Source organism: Struthio camelus, chromosome 16 (assembly GCF_040807025.1).
Source record: "Struthio camelus isolate bStrCam1 chromosome 16, bStrCam1.hap1, whole genome shotgun sequence".
Lineage (NCBI taxonomy): Eukaryota > Metazoa > Chordata > Aves > Struthioniformes > Struthionidae > Struthio > Struthio camelus.
In genome coordinates this window covers 1,067,871-1,083,734 of record NC_090957.1, presented here as the reverse complement: position 1 = coordinate 1,083,734, position 15,864 = coordinate 1,067,871, and the positions used below count along the sequence as shown (strand labels likewise).

Sequence of the window (15,864 nt, the reverse complement as noted above, 5' to 3'; positions counted from 1 at the left end):
CCACCATCATCATCATCATCATCTCCGAGCGGGCCCAGGCGTCCGGGCGGCCCTCGCTCCCCCCCATCATCATCATCATCATCATCATCTCCGAGCGGGCCCAGGCGTCCGGGCGGCCCTCACTCCCCCCCATCATCATCATCATCATCATCATCTCCGAGCGGGCCCAGGCATCCGGGCGGCCCAAACTCCCCCCCAACCACCATCATCATCATCACCGAGCGGGCCCAGGCGTCCGGGAGGCCCAAACTCCCCCCCAACCACCATCATCATCATCATCTCCGAGCGGGCCCAGGCGTCCGGGCGGCCCTCACTCCCCCCCCCCACCATCATCATCATCTCCGAGTGGGCCCAGGCGTCCGGGCGGCCCTCACTCCCCCCCATCATCATCATCATCATCATCATCATCATCTCCGAGTGGGCCCAGGCGTCCGGGCGGCCCTCACTCCCCCCCAACCACCATCATCATCATCATCTCCGAGCGGGCCCAGGCGTCCGGGTGGCCCCTGGCGCCCCCCCCCCCCATCATCATCATCTCCGAGCGGGCCCAGGCGTCCGGGCGGCCCTCACTCCCCCCCATCATCATCATCTTCGAGGGGGCCCAGGCATTCGGGCGGCCCTCGCTCCCCCCCACCATCATCATCATCTCCGAGCGGGCCCAGGCGTCCGGGCGGCCCCTGCTCTGCCCCGCGGAGGTACGGGGCTGGGGACAGCGGGGGTTGGCCCAGGGAGAGGAGCGGCCCCCCCCCACCACTCCCAGTGCTCCCAGTGCTCCCAGTGCCGACCTGCGCCAGCTTCTTCATCATGTGGGCGAAGACGTGGAGGAAGCCGACGACGGCGTCCCAGAGGCGGCTGTGCGCCAGGCTCTGCTGGTTCCCCGTGCAGGGGCCCTGCGGGCGGCCGGCCGGCGCTCACCGGGGACCCGGGGACACTGGGGGCCCTCGGGGACACCGGGGACACCGGGGACACCAGGAACATCGGGGACCCACAGGAAAACTGGGACCCTTGGGGACACCAGGGACATTGGGGACCCTCGGGGACGCCGGGGACACCAGGGACAGTGGGGACCCTTAGGGACACTGGGCACACCAGGGACTCTGGGGACCCACAGGGAAACTAGGATCCTTGGGGACACTGGGGATGCTGGGGACCCGCAAGGAAGCTGGGACCCTTGGGGACACCACGGACACCAGGGAACTGGGGACTCTTGGGGACACCGAGGACACCGGGGACATCAGGGACCCACAGGGAAACTAGGACCCTTGGGGACACCAGGGACACTGGGGACCCGCAGGGAAACTAGGACCCTTGAGGACACTGCAGACACTAAGGACATAGGGGACCCAGAGGGAAACGGCAACCCTTGGGGACACCAGGGACCCCAGGGACATCGGAGACAAGCAGGGAAACCGTGACCTTGGGGACACCAGGGACATTGGGAAACTGGGACTCTCGGGGACACCAGGGACACTGGGGACCAGCAGAGATACTGGGACCCTGGGGACACCAGGGTCACCCATCGAGGTGTCCTTGGCAAGAGGGCAGCTATGGGGCAGCTCACCTGGATGGACTTGGTGGGCAGCTATGGAGGTTAGGAGGGGGCTATGGGGCAGGCGGTGGGGCACGCCATGGGGCAGCTCATCTGGATGGACTTGGTGGGCAGCTATGGAGGTTAGGAGGGGGCTATGGGGCAGGCGGTGGGGCACGCCATGGGGCAGCTCACCTGGATGTACTCGGTGAGGCTGTTGAAGACCTGCTTGGCCACGGCCATGGCCTTGGAGAAGTTGCGCTTGCCCTGCTCGTCGATGACGTCCTTGCCCGAGTAGTACCAGTAGAAGTCGCTGATGGACTCCTGCCGCCGCGGGGACAGGTGGGGACACGGGGACAGTCAGGGGGACACAGGGATGGGGCATGGGGATAGGGACATGGGGACGGTCAACGGCGTGGGGACACAGGGATGGGGACACAGGGACGTGTCAGCAGCACGAGGATGTGGAGATGGTCAGTGGCATGGGGATGGGGACACAGGACAGGAACATGGGGACATGGGGATGGGGACACAGGGCCAGGTCAGCAGCATGGGGACACGGGGACGGGGATATGGGGACAGGGGGACACGGGGATGGTCAGTGACATGGGGATGGGGCAGAGCCAGGAGATGGGGGTCAGGGACGGAGATGGACACAGGGACGAAGGGGACAGGGCCAAGGGGACGGAGCAGAGACAGGGGACGCGGGGCAGGGACACGGGGGATGGGGCTGGGCTGGGGATGTGGGGCAGAAGAGGGGTGGCCACGAGGTGGCCACAGAGCCATGGGGTGGCCGTGGGGAGGCCTGGGGTGGTCACAGAGCCATGGGGTGGCTGTGGGGTGGCTGTAGAGTGACTGCGGGACGGCCACAGAGCCATGGGGTGGCTGTAGGGTGGCCACAGAGCCGTGGAGTGGCTGTGGGATGTCCATAGGGTGGCCCGGGGTGGCCACAGAGCAGTGGGGTGGCCGTGGGGTGGCCGTGAGGTGGCCCGGGGTGGTCACAAAGCCGTGGGGTGGCCATGGGGTGGCTGTAGGGTGGCCGTGAGGTGGCCCGGGGTGGTCACAAAGCCATGGGGTGGCCATGGGGAGGCCGGGAGGTGGCCCGGGGTGGTCACAGAGCCGTGGGGTGGCCATGGGGTGGCCGTGGGGAGGCCGGGAGGTGGCCCGGGGTGGTCACGGAGCCGTGGGGTGGCCATGGGGTGGCTGTAGGGTGGTCACAGAGCCATGGGGTGGCCATGGGGTGGCCGTGGGGTGGCCGGGAGGTGGCCCGGGGTGGTCACGGAGGCGTGGGGTGGCCATGGGGTGGCCGTGGGGAGGCCGTGAGGTGGCCCGGGGTGGTCACGGAGCCGTGGGGTGGCCGTGGGGTGGCCGTGGGGAGGCCGTGAGGTGGCCCGGGGTGGTCACGGAGCCGTGGGGTGGCCATGGGGTGGCCGTGGGGAGGCCGTGAGGTGGCCCGGGGTGGTCACGGAGCCGTGGGGTGGCCGTGGGGTGGCCGCGGGGCGCCGTGGGGCGGGTGGGGCGCCGTGGGGCGGCGCCGTGGGGCAGCACCTGCAGGCGCAGCAGGTAGTCCACGGTGCAGATGATGATGTTGATGGTGGTCGTGTTCCCCGTCTGCGTGCGCAGGTAGTTCTGGAAGTCTGCGGGCGGCGGGCCGTCAGGGCCTGCCCCACGGCTGCCCCACGGCTGCCCCACGTCCGCCCCACGGCTGCCCCACGTCCGCCCCACGGATCCCCACGGCTGCCCCATGGATCCCCACAGCTGCCCCATGGATCCCCACTGCTCCCCACAGCTGCCCCATGGATCCCCACGGCTCCCCACGGCGGCCCCATGGATCCCCACGGATCCCCATGGCCGCCCCACAGCCCCTTCCTTGCACCCAGTCCCCATCCCTGCCCCACGGCCCCTTCCCTGCCCCACAGCTTCATCCCTGCCCCACGGCCCCATCCTTGCCCCACGGCCACCCCACAGCTTCATCCCTGCCCCACGGCCCCTTCCCAGCCCCACGGCCCCATCCTTGCCCCACAGCCACCCCACAGCTTCATCCCTGCCCCACGGCCCCTTCCCAGCCCCACGGCCCCATCCCTGCCCCACAGCCACCCCACAGCTTCATCCCTGCCCCATGGCCCCTTCCCAGCCCCACGGCCCCACCCCTGCCCCATGGCCACCCCACAGCTTCATCCCTGCCCCACGGCCCCTTCCCAGCCCCACGGCCCCATCCCTGCCCCACGGCCACCCCACAGCTTCATCCCTGCCCCACGGCCCCTTCCCAGCCCCACAGCCCCCTCCCTGCCCCACAGCCCCGTCCCTGCCCCATGGCCCCCCCCAGCCCAACACCAGCCCCCCACCACCAGCGCCCCCTACCCAGCCCCCACATCCCCCTATGTCTCCCCCATGTCCCCCCATGTCCCCATGTCCCCCGTGTACCCGCGTCCCCGCACCGTTGTTGTGGCCCCATGTCCCCATGTCCCCCCATGTCCCCATGTCCCCATGTCCCCATGTCCCCCCATGTCCCCGCACCGTTGTTGTGTCCCCATGTCCCCATGTCCCCCCATGTCCCCATGTCCCCCGTGTCCCCGCGTCCCCGCACCGTTGTTGTGGCCCCATGTCCCCATGTCCCCCCATGTCCCCCCATGTCCCCCCGCGTCCCCGCGTCCCCGCACCGTTGTTGTGGCCCCATGTCCCCATGTCCCCCCCATGTCCCCATGTGCCCCCATGTCCCCATGTCCCCTGTGTCCCCGCGTCCCCGCACCGTTGTTGTGGCCCCATGTCCCCATGTCCCCCCATGTCCCCATGTCCCCCCATGTCCCCATGTGCCCCCATGTCCCCATGTCCCCCCGCGTCCCCGCGTCCCCGCACCGTTGTTGTGGCCCCATGTCCCCATGTCCCCCCATGTCCCCATGTCCCCCGTGTCCCCGCGTCCCCGCACCGTTGTTGTGGCCCCATGTCCCCATGTCCCCCCATGTCCCCATGTCCCCCGTGTCCCCGCGTCCCCGCACCGTTGTTGTGGCCCTCGCAGAGCAGCTGCAGCAGCCGGAACAGATCCTGCGTGAACTCGTCGTCCGACATCACCTTCTCCCCTGGGGGCCACGGGGACGGGGACGGGGACGGGGACGGCTCAGGGCCACGCGGGGCCACCGCCAGCCGGGCCCGGCCACGCGCCGCCCCCTCCTGCAGGCAGCGGCCACGCGGGGTGGCAGGGGGACACCACCGGGGTGACAAGGGGACATGCCACCATGGCATGGGGACACCCCGGGGTATGGTGGGGACACCACCAGGGTGACAAGGGGACATGCCACCATGGCATGGGGACACCCCGGGGTATGGTGGGGACACCACCGGGGTGGCACGGGGGCATGCCACCATGGCATGGGGACACCCCGGGGTATGGGGGGGACACCACCGGGGTGACAAGGGGACATGCTACCATGGCATGGGGACACCCCGGGGTATGGTGGGGACACCACCGGGGTGACAAGGGGACATGCCACCATGGCATGGGGACACCCCGGGGTATGGTGGGGACACCACCGGGGTGACAAGGGGACATGCAACCATGGCTCGGGGACACCCTGGGGTATGGTGGGGACACCACCGGGGTGACAAGGGGACATGCCACCATGGCTTGGGGACACCCCGGGGTATGGGGGGGACACCACCGGGGTGGCAAGGGGACATGCCACCATGGCATGGGGGCACCCCGGGGTATGGGGGGGACACCACCAAGGTGGCACGGGAACAAGGTGGGGTGGCATGGGGACATGCCACTGTGGCTTGGGGACACCCCGGGGTGTGGTGGGGACATGCCAGGGTGGTAAGGGGACTCGGTGGGGTGGCACGGGGACACTCCAGGGTATGGTGGGGACACAACCAGGGTGGCACGGGGACTCGGTGGGGTGGCACGGGGACACTCCAGGGTATGGTGGGGACACAACCAGGGTGGCAAGGGGACACGGTGGGGTGGCATGGGGACACTCCAGGGTGTGGTGGGGACACAACCAGGGTGGCACGGGGACACGGTGGGGTGGCACGGGGACATGTCACCATGGCTTGGGGACACTCTGGGGTGTGGTGGGGACACAACCAGGGTGGCACAGGGTTAGCGGGGAGGGGACAGCGGGGGGGGCCGGGGTCGGGGACAAGCGGGGACGGACATGCTGCGGGGACGCCGCCGCGGGGACGGGGAGGCCACGCTGGGGCCATCCTGCTCCGACACCGCGGGGACGTGGGGACCCGCAGCCCGGAGACCCTGCGAGAGCACCCAGGGCCTATAGAGCTTGCCATAACCCCCCCGACCCTATAGAGCCTGCCATAACCCCCATGACCCTATAGACCCTGCCATAAGCCCCCTGACCCTATAGACCCTGCCATAACCCCCATGACCCTATAGACCCTGCCATAACCCCCCCGACCCTATAGAGCCTGCTATAACCTCCCATGACCCTATAGAGCCTGCCATAACCCCCATGACCCTATAGACCCTGCCATAAGCCCCCTGACCCTATAGACCCTGCCATAACCCCCATGACCCTATAGACCCTGCCATAACCCCCCCGACCCTATAGAGCCTGCTATAACCTCCCATGACCCTATAGAGCCTGCCATAAGCCCCCTGACCCTATAGACCCTGCCATAACCCCCATGACCCTATAGAGCCTGCCATAACCCCCATGACCCTATAGACCCTGCCATAAGCCCCCTGACCCTATAGACCCTGCCATAACCCCCCCGACCCTATAGAGCCTGCTATAACCTCCCATGACCCTATAGAGCCTGCCATAACCCCCATGACCCTATAGACCCTGCCATAACCCCCCCAACCCTATAGAGCCTGCCATAACCCCCCCGACCCTATAGAGCCTGCTATAACCTCCCATGACCCTATAGAGCCTGCGATAACCCCCCATGACCCTATAGAGCCTGCCATAACACCCCCCATGACCCTATAGACCCTGTGATAACCCCCCCGACCCTATAGACCCTGTGATAAACCCCCACGACCCTATAGAGCCTGTGATAACCCCCCTGACCCTATAGAGCCTGTGATAATGCCCTGTGACCCTATAGACCCTGTGATAACCCCCCGACCCTATAGACCCTGTGATAACCCCTGGACCCCATAGACTCTCTGATAACCCCCCCCCCGATGCTATAGACCCTACGATACCCCCCCGGACCCTATAGAGCCTACGATACCCCCCGGACCCTATAGAGCCTGCGTCGACGCGTATTTACCGTTCTCGCGGCTGATGACTGGTGCCGGGAGCCGGGGCGGGGAGAGAAGGGGAGAGAGGAGGTGAGCGCGGGCCGGGGGGACACCAGGGGGCTGGGGGGGTATTGGGGGGCGGGGGGACACCAGGGGGCCGGGGGGGTATTGGGGGTCGGGGGACATTAGGGGGCCAGGGGGGTATTGGGGGTCTGGGGGGACATTAGGGGTCTGGGGGGATATTAGAGGTCTCAGAGGGGGATAAGGGGTCTGGGGGGGTATTAGGGGTCTGGGGGGGGAAGAGGGGCTCCAGGAGGGTATTAGGGGTCCAGGGGGACATTAGGGGTCCAGGGGGGTTATTGGGAGTCCAGGGGGGTATTAGGGGGCCAGGAGGGTATTAGGGGTCCAGGGGGGTTATTGGGGCTCGAGGGGAGTATTAGGGGTCTGGGGGACATTAGGGGTCCAGGGGGGTTATTGGGGGTCCGGGGGGGTATTAGGGGGCCAGGAGGGTATTAGGGGTCCAGGGGGATATTAGGGGTCCAGGGGGGTTATTGGGGCTCGAGGGGAGTATTAGGGGTCTGGGGGACATTAGGGGTCCAGGGGGGTTATTGGGGGTCCAGGGGGGTATTAGGGGCCCAGGAGTATTAGGGGTCCAGGGAGACATTAGGGGTCTGGGGGGATTATTAGGGGTCTGGGGGGGGGAAGAGGGGCTCCAGGAGGGTATTAGGGGTCCAGGGGGACATTAGGGGTCCAGGGGGGTTATTGGGGGTCCAGGGGGTTTATTGGGGGTCCAGGGGGGTATTAGGTTAGGGGTCCAGGGAGACATTAGGGGTCTGGGGGGATTATTAGGGATTGAGGGGGGTATTAGGGGTCTGGGGGGACATTAGGGGTCGAGGGGGGTATTAGGGGTCTCAGGGGGATATTAAGGGTCCAGAGGGGGTATTAGGGGTCCCAGGGGGCTTGTTAGGGTCCCCCAGGTGGTATTAGGGGGCCAAGGGGGGGCATGAGGGACCCGGGGGGCTTATGACATCCTAGGGGGGTATTAGGGGCTCGGGGGGGCAGTAGGGGTCCAGGGAGAGTATTAGGGGTCCAGGGGGTGTATTAGGGCCCGGGGGAACATTAGGAGTCCGGGGGGGGGTATTAAGGGTCTGGGGGGGGTTATTAGGGTCCAGGACCACAATTAATAGCGGGGGCTCAGGGGGAGCAGTGCAGCAGGGACGGGGAGGGGGGCAGCAGGACAGCCCCCCCCAAATCACAGCCCTCCCACTCCCACTGGGGCAGGGGGACCCTGGGGGCAGGGGGGTCCCTGGGGCGGGGCAGGGCCCCCCCACTCACTCGTCCCCTCCTCCGTCACCATGCCCAGCCCCTCGGCCTTGTTCTGCCGCTCGAAGGCATTGAGGTCCAGGACGCTGCGGGGACATTTGGGGGGGGGTCAGGCTGGGCACCCTGAGACCCCCCCGAGGCCCCTCGGCCGGTCCCAAACCCCCCAGGGGGGTCCCGATGCCCAGGGTCATGGGAGGATCCTGATGGCCTGGAGAGGATCCTGATGCCCATAGGGGTCCCAATAGCCTGGAGGGGACCTTGATGCCCGCGGGGGGACCCTGATGGTCATGGGAGGACCCTGATGGCCTGGAGGGGACCTTGGTGCCCGCGGGGGGACCCTGATGGTCATGGGAGGACCCCGATGGCCTGGAGGGGACCTTGATGCCCGCGGGGGGACCCTGATGGTCATGGGAGGACCCCGATGGCCTGGAGGGGACCTTGATGCCCGCGGGGGGACCCTGATGGTCATGGGAGGACCCCGATGGCCTGGAGGGGACCTTGATGCCCATGGGGGGACCCCAACAGCCTGGAGGGGACCCTGATATCCATGGGGGTCTCAAAGGCCATAGGGGAATCTTGATGCCCATGGGGGGACCTGATAGTCATGGGAGGACCCCAATGGCCTGGAGGGGACCCTGATGCCCATGGGGGGCCCAATGGCCATGGGGGGACCTTGATGACCATGGGGGGACCCTGATGGTCACAGGGGGACCTCAATGGCCTGGAGGGGACCTTGATGCCCATGGGGGTCCCAATGGCCATGGGGGGACCCTGATGGTCATGGGGGAACCCCAATGGCCTGGAGGGGACCTTGATGCCCATGGGGGGACCCTGATGGTAATGGGGGGGCCCCAACAGCCTGGAAGGGATCCTGATGTCCATGGGGGTCCCAATGGCCATGGGGGGGACCTTGATGCCCATGGGGGGACCTGATAGCCATGGGTGGACCCCAATGGCCTGGAGGGGACCCTGATGGCCATGGGGTCCCCAATGGCTGTGGGGGGACCTTGACGGCCAGATGGACGCTCACCTGCACGTCTGCATCAGGGCCTGGACGCTCTGGAAGAACCCAACTTCCCGCTTCTCCTTCAGGTAGTCCAGCATTTTCTGGGGAGGGGGAGACAGGCGTGGACACACGGACACGGACCCGGGCACATGCACGGACACACGGAGGCAGGCATGGGCGCTTGGACACGCTCGTGGGGACACGGACACGTGGACGGACGCACGGACGGGTGCACAGACTCATGCATCAGTGCACGGATGTGCTCATGGGCGTAGGGGCACGTGGACGGACACGCGGACACGTGCACGGACACACACATAGATAGACGGCCACAGGCACACGCAGGGGCGCTTCCACGGCCGCGGGCGTGAACACAGACACGTGGGCACCCGCCCGAGGCGTGCACAGACGCACGGACCTGCAGGTGGAAACACGCCCGGACGCACGGACACGCGGACACACTCGTACCTGCTGCACGTTGGCGTTGCCCCCGTTGAGGATGGAGATGCCCAGCTTGAGGGTGGAGGACACCATGTCGCCCCGCTCCCCTGCCAAGGCCGGGGCATCGTCACCGCGCCGGCCCCGCGCACCGGCCCGTCCCACCAGCCCTGGGCGTGCGAGGGCCCGTGCGACAGGCTCGTGCGAAGGGGCACGGTGACGTACCCCACGTGCAACGCCCCCGTGCAGGGGGCTCACACGGGGTGCCTGGTGCGAGGAGTGCAGGCAAGGAGCTGCACGAGATGCCTGGTGCATTAATCCTCGTGCAAGGGGGTGCACGAGATGTCTGGTGCATTAATCCTCGTGCAAAGAGGTGCATGAGATGCCTGGTGCATTAATCCTCGTGCAAGGGGGTGCACGAGATGCCTGGTGCATTAATCCTCGTGCAAAGAGGTGCATGAGATGCCTGGTGCAATAATCCTTGTGCAAAGAGGTGCACGAGATGCCTGGTGCAATAATCCTCGTGCAAGAGGTGCATGAGATGTCTGGTGCATTAATCCTCGTGTAAAGAGGTGCACGAGATGTCTGGTGCGATAATCCTCATGCAAAGAGGTGCATGAGACGCCTGGTGCGATAATCCTCGTGCAAGAGGTGCATGAGACGCCTGGTGCGATAATCCTTGTGCAAGAGGTGCATGACATGCCTGGTGCGATAATCCTCATGCAAGGGGGTGCACGAGACGCCCGGGGCGAGGAGCCCCGTCCAAGGGGCCGTGCAAGACGCTTTGTGCAAGGAGCCTCGTGCGAGGGGCTGCGCAAGACGCCGGGGGCGAGGGGCGCCGTGCGAGGCGCGCTCACCTTTGCACGCGCTGATCATCTGCAGCACCATCTCAGCGGCCCCGCGCGTGTGCAGCCGGGCCTGCTGGTACAGCAGCTTCTGCTTCTCCATCTCTTTCTCCTGGGGTGGTGGGAGGGGAGCAGCAAGGGGGTCAGAGGGGGCTGGGGGGGGGGAGAGCCGGGGAGGGGGGCACGGGCGGCCGGGCACCCACCTCAAACGAGTCCTCGGCTTCCTCCTCCTCGCTCTTCTCCTCCCCTTCCCCTTCCTCGATGTGGCAGCTCTGGGGGGGGCACCGTCAGCGGATGGGGGGGGGGGGACGAGCCCCATGGACCCCCCCTCCCCGGCCCCACCAGCCGGTGGGACGGGACGGGACCCACCTTGGCCATGATGCCAGCGTACGCCATGTACAAATGATCCTTCTCCAACTTGCTGCAGGACAGAGCAGGGGGGACCCAGCTCAGCAGGCAGCACTGGGACCACCACGAGGCAGGGAGCCCAGGCGTCCGGGTTGCCCCCCGCCACCCCGAGAGGACCCAGGCGTCCGGGCGCCCACCTCTTCTCCGTCAGTGCCGTCCGGCTGAAGTGCAGGATGAGCTGATGCAGCGGGTCCGGCTTCTTGTCCATCTCCTCTTCCTCCTCCTCCTCTTGCTCGCCCGACTTCTACCATGGGGGATGGATGCAGGGGGTGGGGGGTGGAGGGTTCAGCGAGGGGGTCCCCAACCAGCGACCCCCCCCCCAACCCACTTGCGGAGGCGCCGCGAAGGACCCAGGCGTCCGGGCAGGGGGCCCAGGCGTGCTCACCGACAGGTCGTTGATCATGCGGTCCTCGAAGGGGTGCTCCTCGGTGACCAGCCACGACAGCTTGTAGGCCTCCAGGAACATGTTGCAGGCCCGGTGCCTGTGGAGGGGGCCGGGGGGGGGGGTCATGGTTGCCCCCAGGGCATCCCCAGTTGCCCCAAGGAGGTTCCCAGTTGCCTCCAGGGGCTTCTGAAGGGTCCCCGGTTGCCTCTGGGGGGGTCCCAATGGGTCCCCAGTTGTCCCTGGGGACTCCCAGAGGTTCTCCATTTCCTCCAGGGGCTGCTGAGAGGCTCCCAGTTGCCCCCAGGAGGCCCTACGTTGTTCCCAGTTGCCCTCAGGAGCTTCCAGAATGGTCCCCAATTGTCTCCAGGGGCTCCCAGAGGGTCACCAGGTCCTCCAGGGGTTCCCAAGGGGATCCCAATTGCCCCCAGGGGCTCCCAGGGGATTCCCAGTTGCTCGGGTTGCCCCCAGAAGGCCCTAGGTAGGTCCCAAATGCCCCCAAAAGCTCCCAAGTGGCTCTCAGTTGCCCTCAGGAGGCCCTAAGTGGTTTCCAGGTGCCCCCAAGGGCTCCCAAGTGGCTCCTAGTTGCACCTAGGAGGTCCTACATTGTCCCCAGTTGCCCTCAGGAGCTTCCAGGGTGGTCCCCAATTGTCCCCAGGGACTCCCAGGGGATTCCCAGTTACCCCCAATGGCTCCCAGTTGCTCCCAGGAGGCCCTAGGTGGTTCCCAGTTGCCTTCAGGGAATCCCAAAGGGTCCTCAGTTGCCCCCTGTGGGTCTGGGGGGGTTTCGGGTTCCCGCAGAGGCTCCCAGTCCCCCCAGCTGCCCGGGACCCCCCGTGCCCCACCTGGGCAGGTTGTAGAGGGGCGTCATGCGGAAGCAGGCCACCACGGCGCGCCGGCGCTGCTTCGACAGCAGCTTGTGCCACACCGCCTTCTTGGACTTGTAGGGGTGCTCCATCTGGGGGGGGACCCCAGCATCACCCAGGAGACCTGGGTACCCCTGGGACCCCCCAGAGCATCCCAGGAACTCCTCCTCTGGGTCTCCAAAACATCCCAGGGACCTCCAGAGCATCCCAGGGACCTCTCTGAGGACCCCAAGAGCACCCTGGGGACCCCCTAGACCACCTCCAAGACCCCAACCTGCATGAGGTGGTGGAGCACAGCCAACACCTCCTGCACCCCAGGGATCTCCCCAGGACCCTTCAGTGCCCCCCGCCCCAGATCCGCAGAGACCCTCCAGGACCCCCCAGAAGCCCCTGACCTGCTCGAGGTGGTAGAGCACGGCCGACACCTCCTGCACCCTACGGACAATCTTCTCAGGGCTGTCTGAGTCCTCGGCCTTCCCGGCCATCTCACGGTACAGGGCCATCTGCCACCGCATGGACGAGGAGTTCTCGCACTGGGGGACACAGGGATACAGTGACTGTGGGGACACGGGCGCCGCAGGGACCATGTGGACAACAGGACCGTGGAGACACGGTGGGGGGGACACAGCAGCACGCAGGCACTGTGGGGACCGAGGGGACATAGGGACCACAGGGACATAGAAGGACACAGGGGCACACGAAGACATGGGCACTGGTGTGACCATGGGGACATGGTGAGGACAAGGGGGACTATGGGGGAGAACGGAGGGTGGTTTAGAGTGGGAACATAGGCGTTTATGGAGGGGACATGATGGGACATGGGGTTTTGGGGGGACATGGGGGGGACTGGGGCTCACCTTGCCCTGCAGGTGCAGGTTGTTGTTCAAGAACTCCCTCACTTCCTCATCCGTGTCTTTCTGCAGGGGTGGACATGGCCATGTCAGGGGCTGTCCCCATCCCGGGACCTGCCCCATCACCCCACACCTCCTACCCCACCAACCCCCTGCCCCCCGTCCCCTACCCCATCACCTCAGTGCCCCCATACCCCAAAACCATCACCCCCCCATACCCCAAGCCCAGCCCCATACCCCCCCATCCCAGGACTTCCATACCCACCACCCCAGGCCCCAGTCCAGCCCCTGACCCCAAACCCACCACCGTGATGCCCTCAGCCCCCCATGGGCCCCCCCAGCACCCACCAGTGCATAGCGGGTCTTGGCCAGGCTGATGAGCTCCTGGTCAGTGGGTGAGCACATGTTGAGGCCGATGGGCAGCATCTTCTTGAGGGTGGCCACGATGAGGGAGGTATGGATGGAGTACCGATCCCCCCGGCGCTTCTTCTTCGTCCGCTCCTGCTCCGAGCCACCCCCCTGCAACAAGAATGGGGACATCAGGGCCAGAACCCTCAGGCCTTGGAGATGGGGACATCAGGGACATCAGGACCAGGACCCTGAGGCCATACAGCCCCCAGAAACGTGGATATCAGGGGCAAGACCCCTGTGCCATGGGACAGGGACATATCAGGGCCAGGACCCTTGGACCATGGGGATGGGGGATGTCGGGGCCACACAGCCCTGGTGGCTCTAGAGGTCCCAGATGTGGCCTTTTGGGACCGGGTGTCCCAGTCGCGGTGGCCCTGTGGGATCACCCGGTAGGTGCCAAGGGCCCCAGCCATAGTGGCTCTGTAGGTGCTGAGGGTCCCAGCTGTGGTGGCCCCATGGGGCAGGACCCAGGGGGGGCCCTATGGGGCCGGTATCCCTGCGGCCCCCCTACGCAGCGCTAACCTGGCCGTCTCCGGACTAGACACCAGCACCCGCAGGCGAGGGCAGGAGAGAAGAGACAGAGTTAGGTCCCGGTGACCCACGGCCCCAGGGAGGATGTGCAGGGAGGGGATTGGGGTACCAGGTTAAGGGAGAGGGATGGAGACCCCTGAATAAGGGGGGGTGGTTTGGGGGTACCAGGTGGGTTAGGGGGTTTTGGGGTACCAGGTGGGAGGGGAGGGATGGAGACCCCAGAATAAGGGGGAGTTTGGAGGTACCAGGTGGATTGGGGCAGCTTAGGGATACCAGGTGGGCTGGGGGTGGGATTGGGGGTACTAGGTGGAAGGGGAGGGATGGAGAACCCAGAATAAGGTGGGATGGGGTGGTTTGGGGGTACCAGGTGAGCTGGGGGATCTGGGGTACCAGGTGGAAGGGGAGGGATGGAGGCGCCTGGTTTTAGGGTGGTTTGGGGGTACTAGGTGGTTTGGGGGTACTAGGTGGGCTGGAGGAGGTTGGGGGGCACCAGACAGGTTGGGGGGGGAGAGGTTGATGTCCTCCAGAGCAGGTTGGGTTTGGGGGCACCAAGCAGATGAGGGGGATGGAGGCCCGCCAAGCAGGCGACGGAGGTAGCTGGTGGATGGGGGCCATGGGCTGGGGGTACGGGATGGGGGGACCCTGGAGCTGGGGGAGCAGAGGGGCCAGACGAGGTTAGGGGTGTGGACAGGGGTTAGGGGGCAGTTGGGGGTCCGGCCCGCCACCTTGGCCATCTTGCTCTTGCTGTCGGCCGTCAGGAAAGACATGTTGTTGATCTCGTTCTGCACCACGAAGTTCTGCTCCTCCCGCTTGAAGTTCTGCCGGGGAGGTGGGGGACACGGGGTGAGCGACCCCTGCTTGGCCACCTCCCTCTGCGTCCCCCCGTGTCCCCTGCGTCCCCCCATGTCCCCCCAGTCCTGCACCACTCCATGCACCAGTGTCCTCCATGTCCCCCCAATGGGCTCATACCCCTCCATGCACCCAGTGATCCCCTCCGTGCCCCCCACGCTCCCCAGACACCCCCAGCCCCTGTGCCTTTCCATGTCCCCCGTGCCCCTTATGTCCCCCCTCGTGACCCCCAGGCTCCCCCTAGGCACCCCAGTGCCCCCTACCCCTATGACCCCCCCCAAGTAACCCCATTCCTTGCACCCCACTGTCCCTTCAGGAACCCCCAGGTCCCTCCATCCCCCTTGGCCCCCCATGCACCCCCAGGGTCCTCCCAGTGCCCCCCACTCACATGGGACTTGGACCAGTAGATGAAGACCTCCCCGACCATACGGAAGAGCTCCTCTGCGTCCGAGTTGGGCTCTGTCAGCCACTTGGCCCTGCCAGCCCCACGGCCATTGTCAGTGGGTCCTCGGGGTGCCTCGGTCCCCGTGGCCATGGGGAGGGGTCCCAAGGGCCCCACGGCCACCGCGAAGGGACACCCCTGTCCCCCAGTGTCCATGTTCCCCACTGCAGCATCAGGGATGGACCAGGGGGTGGTCGTATCCCAGGGCCACATCCCCAAGCCCTGGCAGCATCCTGGTGGCCCCTGGCCACGTCCCCGTGTCCCCTGCCTGGTCCCCATATGCCCTCACCGGCTGTTGTCCACGTAGCGGATGAGCAGGGGGTAGAGGGCGTAGAGGTCGCGGCAGAGCACGGAGAACTCGTCGCGGATGAGCAGCTCCGAGTCCTCGGCCTCGGCCTTGGCCTCCATGCGGAGCTGCTCCTCCTCGGCCACCACCTTGCCCGCTCGCTTCTTCAGCTTCTCCATGGTGGGGATGAAGTGGGAGCGGAGCAGCTCCGGCTTCGCCTTGCTCACGATGGGCTGGGCGAACACTGCGGGGACAGGCGCTGCCATCGTCCCCGTGTCCCCAGGACCCACCCAGGGACACCAGCACCAGCCCTGCATCCCTGGGACCCACCCAGGGACACCAGCACCAGCCCCGGGACCTGCTGAGGGATGCCAGCACCAGCCCTAGATCCCTGGGACCCACCATGGGATCCTGGCACCATCTCTGAGACCCACCAAGGGACTCTGGTACCATCCTTGGGACTCACCAAGGGACCCCAGCACCAGCCCTGGGACC

The 15,864-nt window shown here is 66.5% G+C and overlaps 1 protein-coding gene across 1 annotated transcript in view; it reads right to left on the bottom strand.

The window, feature by feature from the left end:
* The window catches only part of RYR1 (ryanodine receptor 1), a 103,424-nt gene that overhangs the window by 18,696 nt on the left and 68,864 nt on the right, over positions 1-15,864 (bottom strand). Inside the window, 21 exon segments of the mRNA XM_068910408.1 lie at positions 786-890; positions 1,724-1,852; positions 3,077-3,165; positions 4,525-4,605; positions 6,761-6,778; positions 8,067-8,140; positions 9,085-9,161; positions 9,529-9,608; positions 10,356-10,455; positions 10,547-10,615; positions 10,713-10,764; positions 10,889-10,995; positions 11,137-11,233; positions 11,979-12,091; positions 12,395-12,532; positions 12,857-12,916; positions 13,199-13,369; positions 13,784-13,798; positions 14,518-14,610; positions 15,030-15,117; positions 15,373-15,613. Of these exon segments, the coding sequence (XP_068766509.1) occupies positions 786-890; positions 1,724-1,852; positions 3,077-3,165; positions 4,525-4,605; positions 6,761-6,778; positions 8,067-8,140; positions 9,085-9,161; positions 9,529-9,608; positions 10,356-10,455; positions 10,547-10,615; positions 10,713-10,764; positions 10,889-10,995; positions 11,137-11,233; positions 11,979-12,091; positions 12,395-12,532; positions 12,857-12,916; positions 13,199-13,369; positions 13,784-13,798; positions 14,518-14,610; positions 15,030-15,117; positions 15,373-15,613 (1,997 nt within the window).